Source organism: Trichophyton benhamiae (assembly GCF_000151125.1).
Source record: "Trichophyton benhamiae CBS 112371 chromosome Unknown contig01145.0, whole genome shotgun sequence".
Classification (NCBI taxonomy): domain Eukaryota; kingdom Fungi; phylum Ascomycota; class Eurotiomycetes; order Onygenales; family Arthrodermataceae; genus Trichophyton; species Trichophyton benhamiae.
Window position 1 is genome coordinate 815,111 of NW_003315111.1, and position 18,441 is coordinate 833,551.

General features: G+C 48.3%; 6 protein-coding genes and 1 non-coding gene across 7 annotated transcripts; 4 read left to right on the forward strand and 3 right to left on the reverse strand.

Moving 5' to 3' along the window:
* Positions 1-1,313: 1,313 nt before the first annotated feature.
* On the forward strand, positions 1,314-2,194 carry ARB_05667 (GPI anchored serine-rich protein; the record flags this gene model as incomplete). Its single annotated transcript, XM_003016223.1, has 2 exons — positions 1,314-2,023; positions 2,092-2,194. The coding sequence occupies 2 exons, from the start codon at positions 1,314-1,316 to the stop codon at positions 2,192-2,194; spliced, it is 813 nt and encodes a 270-aa protein (XP_003016269.1).
* A 3,466-nt stretch (positions 2,195-5,660) lies between these two features.
* On the reverse strand, positions 5,661-6,164 carry ARB_05668 (uncharacterized protein; the record flags this gene model as incomplete). The annotated part of the gene is made up of 2 exons (XM_003016224.1): positions 5,661-5,921; positions 5,973-6,164. 2 exons carry the CDS (start codon positions 6,162-6,164, stop codon positions 5,661-5,663), a joined length of 453 nt encoding a protein of 150 aa, XP_003016270.1.
* Positions 6,165-7,712: 1,548 nt separating this feature from the next.
* On the forward strand, positions 7,713-7,784 carry ARB_05669. The gene has a single exon. It is a non-coding gene; the product is annotated as a tRNA-Ala (tRNA).
* A 1,456-nt stretch (positions 7,785-9,240) lies between these two features.
* ARB_05670 (uncharacterized protein) lies at positions 9,241-9,819 on the forward strand (the record flags this gene model as incomplete). The annotated part of the gene is made up of 1 exon (XM_003016225.1): positions 9,241-9,819. The coding sequence occupies one exon, from the start codon at positions 9,241-9,243 to the stop codon at positions 9,817-9,819; it is 579 nt and encodes a 192-aa protein (XP_003016271.1).
* A 1,369-nt stretch (positions 9,820-11,188) lies between these two features.
* Positions 11,189-14,206, reverse strand: ARB_05671 (uncharacterized protein; the record flags this gene model as incomplete). The annotated part of the gene is made up of 4 exons (XM_003016226.1): positions 11,189-11,510; positions 11,695-11,910; positions 11,981-13,145; positions 13,255-14,206. 4 exons carry the CDS (start codon positions 14,204-14,206, stop codon positions 11,189-11,191), a joined length of 2,655 nt encoding a protein of 884 aa, XP_003016272.1.
* Positions 14,207-14,298: 92 nt separating this feature from the next.
* Positions 14,299-14,675, forward strand: ARB_05672 (uncharacterized protein; the record flags this gene model as incomplete). The annotated part of the gene is made up of 2 exons (XM_003016227.1): positions 14,299-14,479; positions 14,506-14,675. The coding sequence occupies 2 exons, from the start codon at positions 14,299-14,301 to the stop codon at positions 14,673-14,675; spliced, it is 351 nt and encodes a 116-aa protein (XP_003016273.1).
* An 864-nt stretch (positions 14,676-15,539) lies between these two features.
* ARB_05673 (uncharacterized protein) lies at positions 15,540-17,506 on the reverse strand (the record flags this gene model as incomplete). Its single annotated transcript, XM_003016228.1, has 3 exons — positions 15,540-15,737; positions 15,821-17,372; positions 17,466-17,506. 3 exons carry the CDS (start codon positions 17,504-17,506, stop codon positions 15,540-15,542), a joined length of 1,791 nt encoding a protein of 596 aa, XP_003016274.1.
* Between the last annotated feature and the right edge of the window lie 935 nt (positions 17,507-18,441).

Genomic DNA, 18,441 nt, shown 5'->3' on the forward strand with positions numbered 1-18,441 from the left:
CCGAAGGGGGGAGGCAGAAGAACAGCAGGACGGCCGCTTATTGCGAGCTCGGCTTGTGACACCCTGGCGACGGAGCACACACAACTATATCAACCACTATCACGGCCAGAAACACTGATTCAGAAGTGATGAAGCCTTAAGAGCCGCCTGTTAATCTATCATGTGTAAAAGAGAGAGCAGGGAGGTTGATTGTGCGGTCTGGCTAACCCGATCGGGCAGCCCCTTGCTGCTTAATCTCAACGACGTCTCTCGCGACTCCTCGACCGCAACCAGCAGTGGTAATATAATAATCTCCTAACCGCCGACGAGCAGTGGTAATTATCCGCAAATGCAAGGACGGGCGCGGCGAGTCAGCGGCGAGAGAGACGCCTGGAGGAAGACGGCGTAAATTATCAGGACGGCGGTCTTCATCTCCGACTGGTTAGAGGACATGGGCGGCTGGACAAGAGGTTGATGAAGTGTACCTGCAGGAGCCAGGAACACCCACCGATTGGCAGGCAGTGGCGCAGATCAACAGACAAGATTCAACTTTGCGGTGCTTCTCGTCCTCTGTCAGACGAAGACGTTCGCTGAGCCCGAGCCTCTCTTAAGGAGCGCACACAGAGAGGGCCATGAAAGAGACAGAACTCGCAGGTGAAAGGGGGGAGCCTACCCCGTCTCTAGGGCCCTTCTCTACCGCCCCAGGCGGCAGGCGTACAGGCCCAGTCAAGGTGTCGCTATCCTAGTGGGCGACGATGGCGCTGGGCTTGGAGCCCTGGGCGTGGCTAGGGACATCCAGCAGGGCCTAAGGGGGGCCATGCAGCCAATTAGACAAGCAGACGGCAGGCAGGAAAAAGGAAGCGCATGTCAGGAACAAAACACGGCCGGGGTGGGCGACAAAAAAAGGCTTACTCCACCGCTGATGATAACCTGCCGCTTGCGCTGTCGACCCACGTCTACGTGGGTAGGGATGGGAGTGGACAAAAAAAATAGGAGACGAGCCAAGGGGGCGGAAGAAGTTGATTCAGATGTGCATGGGCAATCTCCCATGGCCCCCTTGCACAAGGGAGATACAAAAAGGGCCCATGTTCCACTGAGTGCCTCGTTTCCCTCTCTTCCTCTTTCTCCTGCTCTCTTCTTCTTCCTCTGTACATCCATCCATCAGATCTATCTCAAAGACCTCGGTCGTCCTACACTCTTTTAACTACCAGTCACTCTTTAAAAAACCAAGCACACGAATTTCCCAATCCTACGCTTCTTTCTATTCTCTTTTTAACGACTCTTTTCGAATTCGACTCTAGCAGTTCTTTTTCAAACACACATACACATTCAAGATGCGTTTCTCAGTTGCTTCCGCTGCTCTCTTCGCTGGTGCCGCTGTTGCCATGCAGGGCTATGGCAACAACGGCTACGAACCCCAGGGCTACGGAGCTGAGGGCCATTCCACCGTCTACTCTACTAAGGAGGTCACCATCACCTCCTGCGGCCCCGAGGTCACCAACTGCCCCGGAAACCAGACTCCAGTTCCTCCAGTTCCTACCACCTCCGCCGGCGAGCCAGTCCCAGTCCCAACTTCTTACTCTACTGAGTACGTCACTGTGACCGACTGCCCACCAGAGGTTACCAGCTGCCCGGCCTCTTCCACCCGTGTTGAGACCAGCGTTGTCCCAGCTCCCACCTCTGAGGCAACTGCTGTCCCAACCGAGCCCTCCTCCAGCGAGACCGCTCTCCCAACTGAGTCTGTCCCCATGGGAACCGGCAACCTCCCCATCCCAGTCCCATCCGGCACTGGCACTGGTGTCCCAACTGTCCCATCTGGCGGTGTTCCAACTGAGATCCCACCATACCCAACCAACGTTCCCCCAAGCCAGCCATCTCCAAGTGTCTCTGTCACCTACATCACCACCTGCATGCCAACTGTCATCACCTCTACCGTCACCATGCAGCCAACCCCAACCGTTGTCCCAACTGGCGGTGTTCCCGGAACTGGTGCTCCTGGCATCCCATCCGGCACTGGTGTCATGCCAACTGGAACCGGTGTCTTGTAAGTTTTTACTCCCTTCTAACTTTTACGGTTATTTTGTACACTTTGGACTAATTAACTGGTAACAGCCCAACCACCGCTCTCCCAACTTACACCGGTGCCGCCAGCACCTTCTCCGGCTCTTACGCCGTTGCCGGTCTTGCCGGTCTTGCCGCCATCATCCTGGCATAAATTTCTCTTCTTTAATGACTCCCATTAGCTCACGTCTTCCGCCCTCAATCTGTCATTTGGTTCCGGCGAAAAATCATAGCTACGGGGTATTAATTTCCTATTTCACTTCCTCTTTTGGCTCTTCTTGAACATAGTGTGCATGGCAAAATAGATCCACTCTAGACAAGAACTTCGAATAATTCGATCGGGACAACGGCATTTTGGGTTCTTCATAGGGAGATTTGTGTGCTTTGGTTTTTTATTTCCTTTATTGCCCTCCTTTTTTTGATACGTGGTTAATTTATGGACTTTGCTTGAAATTTCCGAACACTTTCCTAGCTTTTACAGCTTGCTACCGATATACCTCTTAGTAATTTTTTCTTTTTAATCAGTTGGAGCTGTTCTCGTTTCCTGCAGTTTTCGCTCTCTTAAATTCGCCACGTCTATATAAGAGAGGTGCAAGAGCAAAGAGACCACCAGCACACAAATTCCCTTTCCTATCCCTGTTCAAAATATCAATAGGTAGGGCTTAAACATCGCCGGGCCGGCCGAAAAATTCAACATCACACTTTTATTTTTATCTGGACTTGTTTATTCTCTTTTCCATCCTCGGGGGCGCTTAGGAGCAAGATCTTCGTTTCAAGATGCCCAATAATGAATACCAACATCCTCCGTGCCTTGCCGTTGCCGCCATCCCTGCCTGCCAGACCTCGCCTCTGGCCACCCCCCCCATGTCCTCTCCCCGTATTTTTACTTAACCGCCGCTGCTTGCCTAGTTAAGGTTGCTCCTGATCGATCTCTATCTTCCTTCACACTCAGACAGATCTACAACCTCATCCTCAACATCCAACATTCAATCCTTCGCAATATTTGGCCCCTTTTGCACCCTCCCATGCTCAATTACGGAGCAGAGGACACCCACATCTAATCGCATGTTATGACGCAGTGTTCATTTAATGTGATGTATTAGGTCAACCTTATCATATCGCTGCAACTCTATCCAGCGGGACTGCGTGTTTCAGGCTTGTCGCGGTGTCCACTCAGAGCCCAGAATCCCGTAATTAGAAACTGAGGGGAAGCCTACAGAGAACGCAAGTAAGCAAGTTTCAAAAGTACTCCAACCGTGCCGTCACTGACGGAGATTTCCTGATACAACTCTACCAGCCAGGCAATCATTACCTCATTGCATAGTTGATTATTTCATCCAGGGACTTTGATACTTAGGTTGCCAAGTCATGTCCGGTCCTCGTCAGCAAGCACCACTCCGCGAGTTCTTGCATGGATACGTGAATGCAGTAATGTCTCTCGTTTTGAATAATGCACGCAGGCAAAGTAAAGAGGCATCTCGTTTATGTCTGGTTATGTCACGCTGCTGCCTGAACTGGCATCAAGGGGCCGGCCCTGGTACAGCAAGCCTATCACATCTCGATCATTCTAGACTTGCGAACAGCAATGACACCGATAGCACTGTGCTCGGTCATCGTGCTTGTGTTGGCTTTATAACTATAGCCTCACCTGGAAGTTCAAGCACAGCGAGCGCCAAAAATGTAAATTCTAACACCAGCCATGGAAGTACTGATTAGTAAGCTTTCGAACCAAGTGTTAATCACGTGAATATCCGTCTTGGCATTAATGGCTTTGTTCCTGCCAAGACGGGAGTCTCTCGACCTATGACGTCACTACATACGGAGTAGTACCTTACCTCTTGACCTTCACCTTGCTCCTTCAATGCTCGCATTCACGGCTCGCATTCACTGCTCTCCTGCTGATTTTGAATAAAGTCGCCATCTTGACGGCGCTTCTGCCTAAAATTCCTTCATTTCTTCATATACCTCTACCATCGAAGTCTTCTCCTGATGCTCAGCCGCCTCCGAACGTTATAGCAATCCTATCGGGATCTCCAAACACTCTCGGGGATAATGCGACCTGCTGAGACGGGCTACAGAGAACAAGCTAGATCATGAGCATATCTCCACGTTCAGCAAGGAATCGAAAAAACCCCTAAAAAAATACGGCAAGTAAAGGAAAGGAAAGCATCATCGGGCAGCACGAAATTCACATGGCATCATAGTAGCAAACTCCGAAGGGGGCTTCCCCTTTCTGACCCAGCGGTTTGATCCTTACTCTAAGGCTGAGGATAAGGGGCTGTGGATGTGCTAAGTGACCATGCTCCCTTAAATCCACAAATTCCCTCACCCACACAGAAGAAAAGGCGCCAGTCTTCTTCTAGAGAGGAGTTGTCAGGCCATTCAATCAACAGAAAAAGTCGCTATACCATTGACACTAGGTCACCATACCGGTAGAGGTCTAAAAGCAGCTCTACCTTTATCACTAACCATCGAGCCACTGCCAGGGAATAACGATTACACAGTCGTCGTCAAATGTCACATTGTCGACGATGCGACCTCTGCGGCGGTGAAACAACTGATCAAGACGATTGAAGAGACTCACCACTCCATCCATATTGAGGTTGACCAGGTTTACCCGGCCCGATCTACGGGCCTGTTCATGAGGCTGCCTCATAGCATTTTTCTTTCTCTAGAGACTCTCTCAGGAGTTGAACTGCTCTTTGAAGACGTCCAAGATCCAGTTCCCGTTAGGACTCTTGCTGTGTCTGACAATTTACCTCTACGTCCAACTCTATACCAGGAAAACGTCCCCCCGAGCCAAGATCATCCTGGAACAGGCACGAAGACGAAGGAAATGTAAGGCGGGTGTTTGTTTTCAACTTCCCTCTGAAATATTATATATATATGTCATTTCTGGCCACTAAAAGCGGCCAGTAAGGGATGTGGATTTAGCGCTAGTATCTATCCTCTTCTCATAGCAAACTCGGTGTCCCCCCGTTAATATCGGGTCAGGGCTGTTGGTTTAGTGGCACATCGTGTGAACTTGATAGTTGTTGAAGCGCTTACATGGAATAATGCATTTTAATGATATGCGCGTGAATTTTTATTTGCAGCCATTTCAACCTTCAAGCTATCCGGCACTGAAACTCTTTTGACCACCGGGGAATGCCAATATTCCAAACACATAGAATCGGCCATTGCCCCAAATATTCCTTTAGGGAGACAGACAAGAGTTATACCGCGCCACTATTATCCACCACCAACCTTCCATTTGAATATAGAAACTCTTTATCGTGGACATCAACTCAACACAGACCGATTCGGGATGACTACAACGGCCAATAACTCGCTGCGGAATCAGGAAGTTTGCCAACCACGGCCAATCACCAAAATAACCCCCATAGCAATCCGGGGTTGTATTCTGACACTGATCCGTGGCAGCCCAGCAGCGGCTTTGACCCCTTTTCTGCTAGTATGTATACTCCCAACACCGATACATTGACGGCGCAGTGAAGTGACTTGAACTCCATGTATCTCGTTACTAATACCGACTCATGGGCGGCGGAGCCAAATAGCTTCAATTTTCTATCTGCTGGTATTTCTACGCAGAGTCAATAATCGTATATATATTTAACCATTTATCGCCTAAATTGAAGGATTATCGCACCAATCTTATTTTCACCTTCAATCTCGAAAAATGTTAATCTTTGCACAAATATAGCACTTTTCCAATTCCAATCTAGTCTTTTCTCATCCCCAGATTCATTCCTTGCAATAACTTCAGCATGGTGATCTATAAGTGGGACAATAACAGTGTCATTGAGCCCACCAGATTTCCACCTCCCTCTAAAGACGGCCCCATGCAATGATAAAATAGAAAAGTCACGCGGTAGCTTTTCCTGTATCCAATTTATTTAGTACTAGAATATTTAAAGAACGTAACTTCATACCTTTTGATAAGCCTTCTTTGCCTCCTCCACAACCAATTTTACCTCATCATTGTTAGGAAGGTCAAATTTCGAGGCATATGGCTCCGAATGAGAAATAACTTTGCCAGATATTGCACTTATTGCCTGTTTAATAGTGGCTTGGAGGGAATCCGGAAGAGGTAGGTATGTGATCGAATTGATTCCTTGTAACATGGTACCAACTTATACCTTATACCTATCTTTCTATGCTATACGGTTAGCAGTTATTCTCTTTATATAAAAATATTATTCGACAGACACCTTTCTAGTTAATTGAGTGAGTTAAACTATAAAAATTTCATAATAGCAAACATGGCTGGATCCTCTTATTTGTGTTTTGTCTTAAACTAAATAAATATCACTGCCTCGATAAAACGAAAGATGAGACAAATAACAATCTCATTACCCCACAGGATGGAGGGGCAAACAGAACGGTAGTTATGTCATTGGCTTAAGTAAGTTAGTTTCGGTCTTGTGACCCCACTAGTTAGTTCCAAGGTTATCGACTACAATTTTTCGCCCCGCCTCGCGAATTTATTAACCCCTCTACCCATTTTCATTATTTAAAGCTGCCTTAGCACATCAGCTCAGCAGTATTGTTTGGATCACAATAACCCCTCGCTACCAGCCCGGCACATTTTTTAAAGATGTCTACAGAAAACGACCACCGCCTCCAGGTGAAAAGTTTTACGCTGAGTGCTAGTTACAAAGAGTACATATAAGATGTCAAATTGGAAGCGTTAAACGATATAAAAATTTGTCTTCCTGGGAGCCTAATAAGACCTTTGAATGCAATATTTACCTGCGGGAAAGTGGCTGCTCAAGTTATTGGGGAGACTTGGAAGGTAAGCTATCTTATTCTATGTAGAAATTAAGCTAACATTCTGTATAGGACCACTTGTGGAAAATTCTTGTCTACTTTCCTGGAAAACCCACGATTGGAAAAATATTCACTATTATAATACTACTTATCATTCTTGATTCCTTAAAAATAACGGCCAAAAATTATCTTGGATATTCTAAATTATTAACCTTGGAGGAATATTACTATTTCGAGGAAGAATGCATACTTGAGATTAATGGTGAAGGCCGGTTCGCTGCTTTGGTTGGGATTCCGCCTTCCTAGCTTCAAAAGATGGAATCTTTTATACCGCTAAATAATAGCCTAATAGGTTTCTTCCACACGTTATAAATGTGGGAATGGAGGTCGCGAGATACCTATTAGTTATGCTAATACCAAGTCCGTCCCCTAACTAGCTCTTCCGTGCCCCACAAAGCTGAGGTATCTTGTTGAATGTTCTACAAATACACTTATCCTTCATACGATTCCTTCAATTAATTTCATGTTTATATCATTTAATGGGAATGTGCTTCTCAGAAGCTCTTACCTAGGAAGGCAGCAACTTGTTTACGAAGACTTGCCGTGGGAGTCCTACTAATCAACAACCCGGCTGCTTTACTTTCTTTCAATTATCTTTTTCCATAAATCCTCAATGACTAGTACTACAATAATGACTTATATCAAATCTACTATATCAAGTCGCCGAAATCGGACGTGTAGGCATTGTTCTGCGGTATCCTTGTATGTGATTCGTATTAACTAAGGGGACCAATCACCTTGGAAACGAAGCCCGAATACGAAGTTGTGAGAAATGCCGAGAATGAACTCCCATTCTTTAAAGCGGCTGGTAGGAATTACTGGATGGGGCAAACCATACGAAGGGGCTGTTGGTTTAGTGGTATAATACCCCCTTAGCATGGGGGTGGTCCAGGGTTCGATTCCCTGACAGTCCAATTTCTTTTTTGCATCTCCTCCGTACCCCGGGAACGGACATTCTGCTATCTCGACTGCGCGATACCATGGTAGCGTTGGCGTTGAGGTGGTGTCTTTTTGCTGGTCGATATATTCCGTACTACCTTCTGTTACGCTGCCAGTCACCCCCCAACGGCTTCGCCGGTCAGGGAATGACCGCGGTTGCATCTTGGCCATGTCAAGCACATTCGCAGCACAGCCCTGTCAGATACATAATAATAGAGTATATCGAAAGAAAAGTCTTCCGCTACACACCATCTCTTTCGCTGCCAACAGGTCGCGCAGCTCGAGCCCTTCCGGCGGTGCCGTCTTTTCCCTTCCGAACAAGCCACTCCCACCACAAGGACCACACAAAGGCCAAAGACGCTGGGGACATGTCATATCGCTGTGCACACTGATTGTACCGTGAGCAGGTCAGGACATACGCATCCATGTGCCTGATCCTGTCGCCTGTTTTCTCCGTTAACCCTAGTTAATTATTTGCGGAGATATGTTGGGCTCGTCGACGTGCTGCTCAGCCATCCTCATCCTTCTCTGCGATCCCTCCTTCGCGTGTAAATCCAGGACCAGAAACAGGATGGCTTGTCGCTCCATCGAGCCGTAAGTAGCTCTAAAAGGGGAGAGAGAAAGGATGAGACTGTGCGAAGGCGCCGCCTGCGCCAACCAGTTAATATTAATCAAACAAGGGCTCACCTCTGATGGGTAATAAGCTGGTGGGCTAACTGTTCAGCAACTCCTTCTTTGAAGGGGGCTGATAACTACAGATAGCAACAAATGCAACAGTCTGGATTATCGCTATCTTGCGCCAGGTGCGTACACACTGTCGGCTGAGGATGCTCCTCTTAGTTACATCCCTCCGCAACGTTTGTGTTTCGGTCAAATCCGCCCCCTGGAGACGATCACATCTTAGCCTGCAACAGCAGCCACTGAGCTGTGACCAGGCGCCTACTGCTACAACTCCCGCAGGTAGCATTCGCCACAAAAGCGCAGACAAAAGTCGTCTTCGGCCGGAAAGAAACTGCCGAACAGGGGATATAATAATATAACTTGTTCAGTCTTCTGCCAGTTACTCCGTCCTGAAAAGTTATACTTCTCGTCTTGAGAATTAATTCCCATTCCCATACCAACTCCACCACAGTCGAGAACGCCCTCTGCTTCAGACAACTAACTAGTTAGTGCAAATCCGTATCGCCTTCTCTTTTTTGGCATCATAATACGGGGCTGGCTACTATTTTTGTCCCTTGAAGAAAAGATTGCCACAAGAAAATTCCTGAAAGGGGCAAACTTGTTTCCTGAGATCTATAACTTGGTCTTCTTTTCTTATTTATATCGTCGGTCCCGGTGGTTGTCTTTACTCTTCTCGAAATACCCCTTTCTCAAAGTCTGCAGTATTCGGAGTACTCAAAAGGAGAATTCTTCAAAACCTCCAGTCCCCAAATGTCGACAGAAACTCTATACGCCCGATCCTGGGATGAAGCACGGATAAAATCCCAGTCTCTCAGTATCTACACACACGACATAAGGGCAGTTAGCGATATAACACTAAGCGAGACCAAACCAACTACACTCAACTCGAAGCAACGAATGGGATTCTGGTCAAAGTTCAAGCGCTCCAAGAGCCAGAATATAAACAACTATCACACCAAACCAGACGCATTACCCCAGCGAGCAAAGTCAGACGCCAATCTAGTATGGTGTCCTGAACAGAAGATATGGCTATTCGCGCGCCAGTCACCCAACAACTCATCCCTTTCTCCTCGAACACAACGACACAATTCACAGCAACAGCCTACAGCTACCACAAGACTTCCACCGCCAGCCGAGTACGGTGAAGAAGAACTCCTTTTTGCCCAGCTGCCTGGCCACTATTGCCTGGGTATTTACACCGAGACCAACAACGAACCCGTCAGCCCGTGTGAGCCGGATTACTTCGACTTCTCGGGACAAAAGGCGTTGCAGACAAGTCGATGGATGTCGGTTGCTCAACGAGTTGGGCCAGGAAACACTATGAGCTGAATAGTACGGTCCGGGGACATGAATGCACGATGTTCATTTACTAGCCGGCTCGTTGTGCATAGGTTGACCTAGTTGATAGGGTACGCCTCTATCACTCCGGGCCAGCGCCGTCCAGGCCACATAATATAGCTTCCACCATTAATGGAGATGCATCACTTGTGAAATTACTTTGTTTCGGTCTGCATACCACCTCTTCTCGCTGGCCGAGAGAAAGGAATTTGTTTTTAATGGGACATTCACAAAAGGGTCAAGGATATCTACTAGGATAGCATGGGGCATACACGGTCATCGAAGGCCAAAACCATTAATATCTTATCCCCTCGTATCGAGGAATAGGATGATACCAGAAGATTGTATACTACCAAGAAGCATTACACGGATGGGAAAAACATAGCATTTCGATACTAATAATAATAATGAATCATTACCACGTATAATGATCAATATTTACAAGTCACCGCCTCCCCGTGCATGGTCACGCGTACCAAAATATACCACCCTTATCCTGATGAGATAAGTTACATCGCTCAATGGCATTGAACATAAATGTGCTCTGGAGCTCGTACCCGGATCTCGTACGCTGCTCTCGTACATTGCCCTCGTACCACTAAGTAGCTAGTTATCTCCATTATTCCAGGCCCGAATACGTACCTTGCAAGTTAAGCGCGGGACGCATGACGACCCCTGTGGGACCAGCTAATGACGGATAGCACGATACGAAATATACTCTATATGGAGTACAAGAGCAGAAGTTGCAGAGTCACATGTATACAGTATATCCTCCGTGGTATCATCAATATGTTGCCGTGAATGAGACTTCACGCCCTTCGTCCATTCGAGAGAATTAAAGGGTGATTGAAATTTTCATGTGACAGGAAGGAATCTTCTCGTTGGAGTAAACAGCTACAGACTGCTTTGCCTACTCTACCTCTTTTACGGAAAAAACCCGATATGTATCCGCAGAGGTGAGAGAAGCGGATACATAGCACCACCAGCTGCAAGACTTTGAAAAAAGAAGCAGTAATTCTCTAGGTGATACTTAAATGGGAGAAGTTGGGATTAGGTTCCAGCTCTGTGGTACAGATATGCTTATTTCCTGCCTTCTCCTTTGGGAAGTCGGATTAGAGCCGCTGCACCTTATTTGAACGTCACCTTTCAACAGCAACGCGAGAGCCAGAGACTAGCCATAGCCGACGCAATTATATTAAGTTAAAACGAATGATCGAAAAATTCAGATATAGCAATTTTTATTCTCTTGATAAAAATAAAAATATAACAAAGTATCAACAAAGCATGAGGGTCCTCTTAGTCTATGAGCCAGGAAATAGAATAAAAACAATGATGATGACGACCAGCAAATGCCACGCATCTAAAAAGAAGACACCAAGATAATAATCAAGAATGGTAAAAGGGCGAAGAAAAGAGCAACAAAGAGGGGGAATAGGGGATATCGTCTTTGCTTGATCTGGCCTTCACACTGCAGAAAGTCCCGTGGTAAAGCAGGACATGAAAATGCGAGAAGAGAAATTGAAAGAGCAGAAAAACGGGGATCGGGGAGCAAAAAATGGTACATAAGACCGAGGATGGGCCCAAGGTTGGTTGATGGCGTAAAAAGGGGCTGGGGAAGGATAGATCGCTCAGATGGGAAGGCAAGCGGGTAACTGACTTTTTGTTCTTTCTCTTTTTCTTTCCTTGATGCAGAATTGAAAAATAGGTGGGAATAATAGGCAAGGATTAAGATGGGCGAAAAAGTTATTTGGTCATTAGATCGGGGGAAGGGGGGAATATGATATGATATGGAACAAGGGTCGATGTGTAGTATAAAGGGATGTCATATCTGTTTAAAATGTTCGTCTGCCGGGTTTCCTTTCTTACCATCCATGGGAATGGAAGGGGTTGCCTCCTGCGCTTTGGAAGCCAGCTCCATTATTCATCATGTTGAACAAGACACTGGGGTCAATGTGGATGTTCTGTCCTCCCATACCACCCATGCCACCCATGCCGCCCATGCCGCCCATGCCAAAGCCACCATGAGCAAAAGGATTTGAAGGATCTATTAGGTCTTCTCCATTATCATAAGATTGTCGCTTCCTGTTTCACAGATGAGTGGTTAGCAGCTATTACATAATAATATAGGAGGAAAGCAGAAAAGGATACGTACTGAGGGTCACTCAAGGTCTCGTAGGCCTCTCCAATCTCTTTGAATAGGGTATCGTCGCTGCTATCTCCATTGACATTCTTGTCAGGATGGTGTTGAATAGCCAGCTTGCGGTACGCCTTTTTGATTTCGGTTTCGGTAGCATTCTTCGATACACCGAGGATCTTGTAGTAGTCCTTGCGCTGACTCTTCTTAAGCTCCCACTCTGCGTTTCGGATTTCTTCTTGGATGCCCTTTTCGTTTGGACTGCTCTCTGCAATATCCTTCAGTTCCTTGAGGGCTTCGTCCCAGTTACCGGCTCCTCCATTTGCTTTTGCTCGAACTCTTCTGGCTTTGATGTAACTTGGGTCGAACTCTAGGGCACTGGTGCAGTCTTTGATGGCCTTGTCGTACTCGTTGATATTTATATGTGCCTGAGCACGGTTTTGGAGAAGCTTCGAGTTGATGTCCTTGTTGTTGGGGTCAACCTCGAGGCCCTTGGTGTATAAATCAATTGCTTCCCTGTACTTGCGGGCTTTGAATGCGGCGTTTCCTTCGTCCTTGATCCGCAGGAGCTTCTGTACCATTCGAAGAAATTTGATTATCTGAGAGGAGTCAGGGTCCAGGCTGAGAGCTCGTTTAAAGTGCTTGAGTGCCTGGTCGTTGTCACCCTGAAGGTAGAACAGTCGGCCACGCAAGAAGACGGCATCTGGATCCTGGTTATTATCGCGGAGTAGGGACATGGCAATGTTCTGCGCCTCGCCCAAAGCGTTAATGTTACCCATCTTCAGGAATGCCTCTACCCGCATTAGCAACCAGCTGCGCGGCTGCTGTACCCCGTTGCCAAGTCCCCTCACAGCCTGGTCCAAACAGTACAAAACCATGGAGCCACCCTTCTCTCCTCGAAGGGTTTCCTCAGCCTGGGAGACATTCCTGAGCATAGCTTCGGCAGGTGCGGTATCCTTTGCTGACGCCGGAGGTCGAATTTTTGAATATACCTGGAGAGCCTCTGCCGGACGACCGAGGGCCGTGTATATTCTTGCCAACCTGTGCATAATCTTTGGATTACCTGGTTCCAGCTCGTCTGCACGTTTGGCATCATCCAACGCCTCCGAGTATCGGTTTGCAGATATATACGCAGCTGCTCGGTTGGACAGATATGTGGACGAAGAGGGAGACGCCTCGACAGCTATGATATGTTAATTATGATCCAGGACAGAGAAAGACCAAAATAGAAATATATATAACAAAAGGAGGGGGAGGAATAAAATAAAATATCAAGAGAGGTGAGTCCCCACCTTTGGTATATTCCTGGATAGCCCTATAGAATTCACCAGCTTTGAAGAATTTATTCCCCGCAAGCTTGTGTGTCTCCGGATCAACTGGCGGAGGAGGTGGAGAGGTGTGAGGAGGGGGAGTCGGACTCCTTTCAGAGTCCTGCGGGTGGTTACCGGTACCGTTGACTTCGGGCTTCAACGGCGTGGTGCCGGTCGCTGAGAAAGGAGACGGGCCAGGCGGTGAAGAAGGGCCGTCTCTGTCGATATCCATGGAGCTGCGCAGGGTATCATCCCGCTCTGCTGCTGCTGCGGCGGCTGCCATGTTTGCTGAGAGTCTGCGGAGCTCGTCCGGGGGAAGATTCAACGGATGTGAGTTGGGATCAAGGGCAAACCGGCCTCCACTGCTGACTTTCTTTGACAGCTTTGACTTGAGTCCGGGCGATGCTGCGGCAGCGGCGGTGGTGGGGGTAGCAGCAGCGATATTAGGAGTAGTAGACGGGCTCAGTTCTCGCCTGGACCTGGCAGACGCAGCTCCGGCTGCTGGTCCTGCTGCTGCTGCGGGAGCGGTGGTAGAGTGCCGGGGGGCGGGCCTGCTTCTCGACGCAGAGGCGGAGGCCGCACGCGGCGAGGAAGTCGGGGACGAGGGAGTCGACGAAGGGTGCGGCCTGGTGCTGAGCCGACGGTGAGGCCCCTTGGTCGGGCTGCTCTGGGCCGAAGACGACTGCGGCGGCGGCGGCGGAGGGCCAAAGGGATCAGAGAGCTCGGGGGTCTCTCGACTGTAGGCGGGCGGTTGGTCGAGCGAGGTGCTCTGGGGACGCTCGGCGGTGTCGGTCTTGCGACGGGGCAGCGAGGTCGGCGTCGACGGCGAGGGAGCGTCTGCTGTCTGGTCCGCGATCGAGGATGCGGACGGCGAGGCCTTGTGTTTCTTCTTGTCGACGGGTTTTGGTGACTTGAAGAATTTTGGGAGGACCATTGGAGGAGTTTTTTAATTTTTTTTTTTTTTTTTTTTGTTTTCCCTTTTTGGTTGTTCCGGAAAAAAAAGTTGTGGGAGAGAAAAAAAAAAAGATGGAAGTCGAGAGACGTCGATGGAAGAAAGACGCAGCAGCAGCAGAGAAGACGCAGAAGCAGAACGAGAGGAAGAGAGAGGCCGAAGGAGCAGCTAGACCATCGCTGGTGCTCGCTCTCTTGCTCGTGGGCGTCGCTGCTGGGTTTCTTTTTTCTTGTTTTCTTATAGATATTCGCCTTGGTAGTTAGCTATACACCGGCGGACAGAGAGAAGAGCTGGCGACGGAGGAGACGACGAGGACGAGGACGAGGACGACGGTGATGATTATGATGATAAAGACAGCCGGCAGGGCCAGCAACGTCGAGAAGAACGGAAAAAGCAAAAAATAAGACAGAGAGAAGCAAAGATGCGCAGGTTGCTAGAAGGTTCTTCTTAAGGGAGACTGAGCTGCGATGTATGAAATTAGACGAGATCCCTCTGCTCCAAGCCACCGATTTTACTCGACTTCCAATAGGCAGACACGGACGGCCAGGGGACGGGGAGGGGGGGGAGTTTACCTGCAGAAGGGAAACAGGAAACATGCGACCTCAGCGAGCAGGGATGGGATGGGGGGGAGGCTGCTGCTCTCAGGACCAGGTCAGGACGATTGCATGTTGACAGGACGACGACGACGCTGTGAAAACAGACAGATACAATATTACAGCACAGAGATGGACGAGTCGAGGATGATGGATGGACCGGGGACAGGGCGTATTCGACCACTAAGATCAGCAGAGTCGGTGGATGAATTTTGGTAGGCAGGCGGGCGAGCTGCTCACTGGCCCAGCACCCGTTTTTCCCTCCTCATCTGCTGCTATTTTATCAGGCACTTATGCATGTCGGTGGAGGCTGGGGGACGGTAGCTGGCCTGTCAGAAACGCCGTAGCAGGGCCCCCCTTAGCACATCCGTTAAGGCTGTGATATCAAAAAGCAGACTTTTTTTTTGTATCTCTTTCCCCGGCCAAAAAAACAGCTCCAGGATAAACTACAAATCGATGGGACATGGCCTCTCTATAACTAACGCACATAGCCGTCTGACGAGAAAGGGGAAAAAGGGAGAAAGGAGATGCTTAAAACAAGGGTGCGGATAGAACGATGAAACTCCAGAAGCCGAATGCATATCCCTGCTCAACATTTTGAACATGGGAGAATGGATTGAAAACACCGAGAGAAACAGAGAAATGGAGACAGCAATGATAGGTTTAAGAAAGAGAAGGGGAAGGGAAAAAAAATCATGATACGAGTTTGCTAACATGGCGAACTAGGATGTAGTTGGAGATTGGCTTACTTTGGAACCAAAGGATGGAATGGCTGGCTTCGCTTTGCGAGCCGTCGGTGTTGATGACAGCTTAGGTCGAGTCGAAGGGCGGTTGTCATCGCTCTCACTGCTTGCTCGTCGTCTCTTTAGCGTGCCTTCAGTCTTGCTGCTCCTGCTGGTGGTGCTGCAGCCATTATAACACTATATAGTTATACCATGTCCGTTGTTAGATCGATGCATGATATCCCTCTCCCCAGGACCTCTCCTTGGATGCAGGAACTAACCTTATACGCATGGCGAAACCATGTCGTCCCTCTCTTCTTGCTACTGACCAGCCCAACCCACGAGTCACAGTTCTCACAGAGACCCTCCCAGATGTTTGCGTTGCCCTGGCTTCGTCGAGTCTGCTTCGGGGGACTAAATGCCTGCCCGGTCGTGGCACTGATGCCATGTGTGAAACTCTTGTCATACCAATACCCGGAGTTTTTGAGCACAAGCCAGCGTCCAGGCTTGCAGATGCCGCACCAACCTTCACGCTTGTTTCCCTGTCCGCGTACCCAGGCGGGAGTGTACATGTCGCCTTCAAAGCGAGGATCCTGCTCCCGGGGAATCATCGCTGGGTCAGACGGGAACAGGTCTTCCGGTGGTGGTTGTGATGGGCTATCCTTCAATGGTTCAAACAAGTCAGGAGGGTCAGCCAGGTTTGAATAGTGATCGATATCATGCTGTTGCCGACACAGCTTCTTCCCAGACGCTTTTCGGGATACAGCTTGCTTGATTTTGCGCTTCGGGGTAGCCTTGTCAGACTTGGACTTTTTAACACCGGCTGGGGGTTTTGGCAACGGAGGAGGCAGGGCTTCTACTGCTTCCTTTGACTCTGCCTTCTCCTCAGATGTATCTACCGCATGGGGAGGAGGGTGGTGGTGGTCTGGTTTCTGCTCTAGAGGGGATGATCCAGCAAATGGCGTGTTACCATGCGGCTGGGGAAGGTACGTTGGATTCGCGGAAGAAGGGCTCTGTACCCATCCACTTCCGCAGCCGTCGTAGCCATAAGTTCTCAATTGCCGGGTTCGAGGAGCTCCCGGAGACACGGCAGCCATGGCGCCCGATTCAGCCTTGAGACGGTCTGAATATTGCTGCTGTCTTTGAGGCGACGCTGAAGGTGAGAGTGGCGTGTTTGAGTAGTATAGGGAGCTACAGGGAGTGAAAGCTGAAGTTGAAGAGGGCATATCTGAGTATGCAGATATGTTATTATACCCTATGGATGCTGAGACAAACCCAGATGGCGACTGCGTGGTAGGAACTGCTGTGTCCACGGTCAATTGTGCCATGGTCGGTCTAGGAGAGTTCTCCCAACTGGATAAAGACTCAGCTTCGGTAGATGCTCGGTTGTTAAGCTCAGAGCCTACTGACGGGAGCATGGCATGATTATCTACCATACCCTTATACATGTCTTCTTCTGTTAGCCTGTCATTGACGAATGAAAAGGAATCGCCATAATGCTTGGTATTCCTACCGTTGTGTAGAGGGTTAGCGCCGACATAGCCATCAGAGATTCCAAATCTCTGTGTCAAAGGGGTTTGATCAGACTCATGTGTGTCACATGTGAGCTGTGGCTGGTATTTTGGAGGGCTAGACATCAACGGCAATGAGTATATGCTATCATATAGCTGCCTCGCATGGTGAGCCTCTTGCTTCACCGGCACTGGAAGATACGTCCACGGATACTCAGAAGGATGCACCCCTCCATCATGCCCAACTGGTATACCATCATATCTTGCAAGATGTCCTCCAACATCTTCTGACAGTCCTTGTGAGGACGAGATATATTCGCTGCTAGAGAGGTTAGCAAAGGTGCTTATTTTTTTCAGATCTAACTTATTGAAGGGACAAGCCAAAAAGACTTATTGAAAAAAGAAGTATGCATACTGCTGCAAGACACTCCTGTACTCGACTTCACCTGTTGACATATTTCTAGAGAATTATATGTATAAGCTCTTTAATTTCCCAGAAGAAGAAATGAACTTGATCTCGATGCCGGCAACGAGTCCTTGGTATAATCAAAATTAAGGCGTTTGGTTGAATTAAAAATCGCTATTAGTTTCCGAGGTCTGCCAGAGACGTTCGTGTGTTCGTTCGTAACCTCGTGGGGATAAATATAAAGTGAAGGATAGAATGGACTGCAGATCAATGTAGATAGTCCCGGACGTAGTTAAGGAATGGATAAAAAAAATCAAGTTAGAAATTAAAGCAAATTCTGCAATTAAAAGAGTATTATAGGAGAGCCCAGCTCCTCTTGAAAGTAGTAAAAATAGAAGTAAAAGGGAGTGAAATCAGGGTACATTAACCATAACGGATATGAAGCTATATTCAAACAGCCATGAGAGAATGTATTTCCCCCGGATGGAGAAGAATGAAACAAAAGGGGTAGACAGAAGAAAAGGAGAGGCAGACGTCAGAGAGTTCGAGAGAAACGGAGGGAAAGATAGGCTGTCGTGCAATTATATCAAAACCTACTCTCACCCTCAGTCTCACGCTCCCCCTCCCCCTTCCTTGTGCCGGACATAAGGTGGAGAGTTGCAGAGTTGCATCTATAATTAAAAAAGAAAAGAAAAAAAGACGAAGAAAGAAGAAAAAAGAAATACTGAAAGAGGGAATCCGTAGTTAGGGAGGGGAAGGCAGCGGCAACAATGTCACTTGGTATTACCGCCCAAGTGCCTCCATCCATGGGCTCGGTTGGCTCTGCTCTGAACGACCTTGGGCTTGCAGGGAAGGATGCACGGTGCATAGGAGAAAGTCAGATAACCATTGAGCATATCCTCGAAAGGGCTAGCTAGCTAAAGCCAGCGCTCTCATCCCTTGGTCCAGGTGTTGGGATTCCTCCGATGTTCTCCCGTCCAAATTT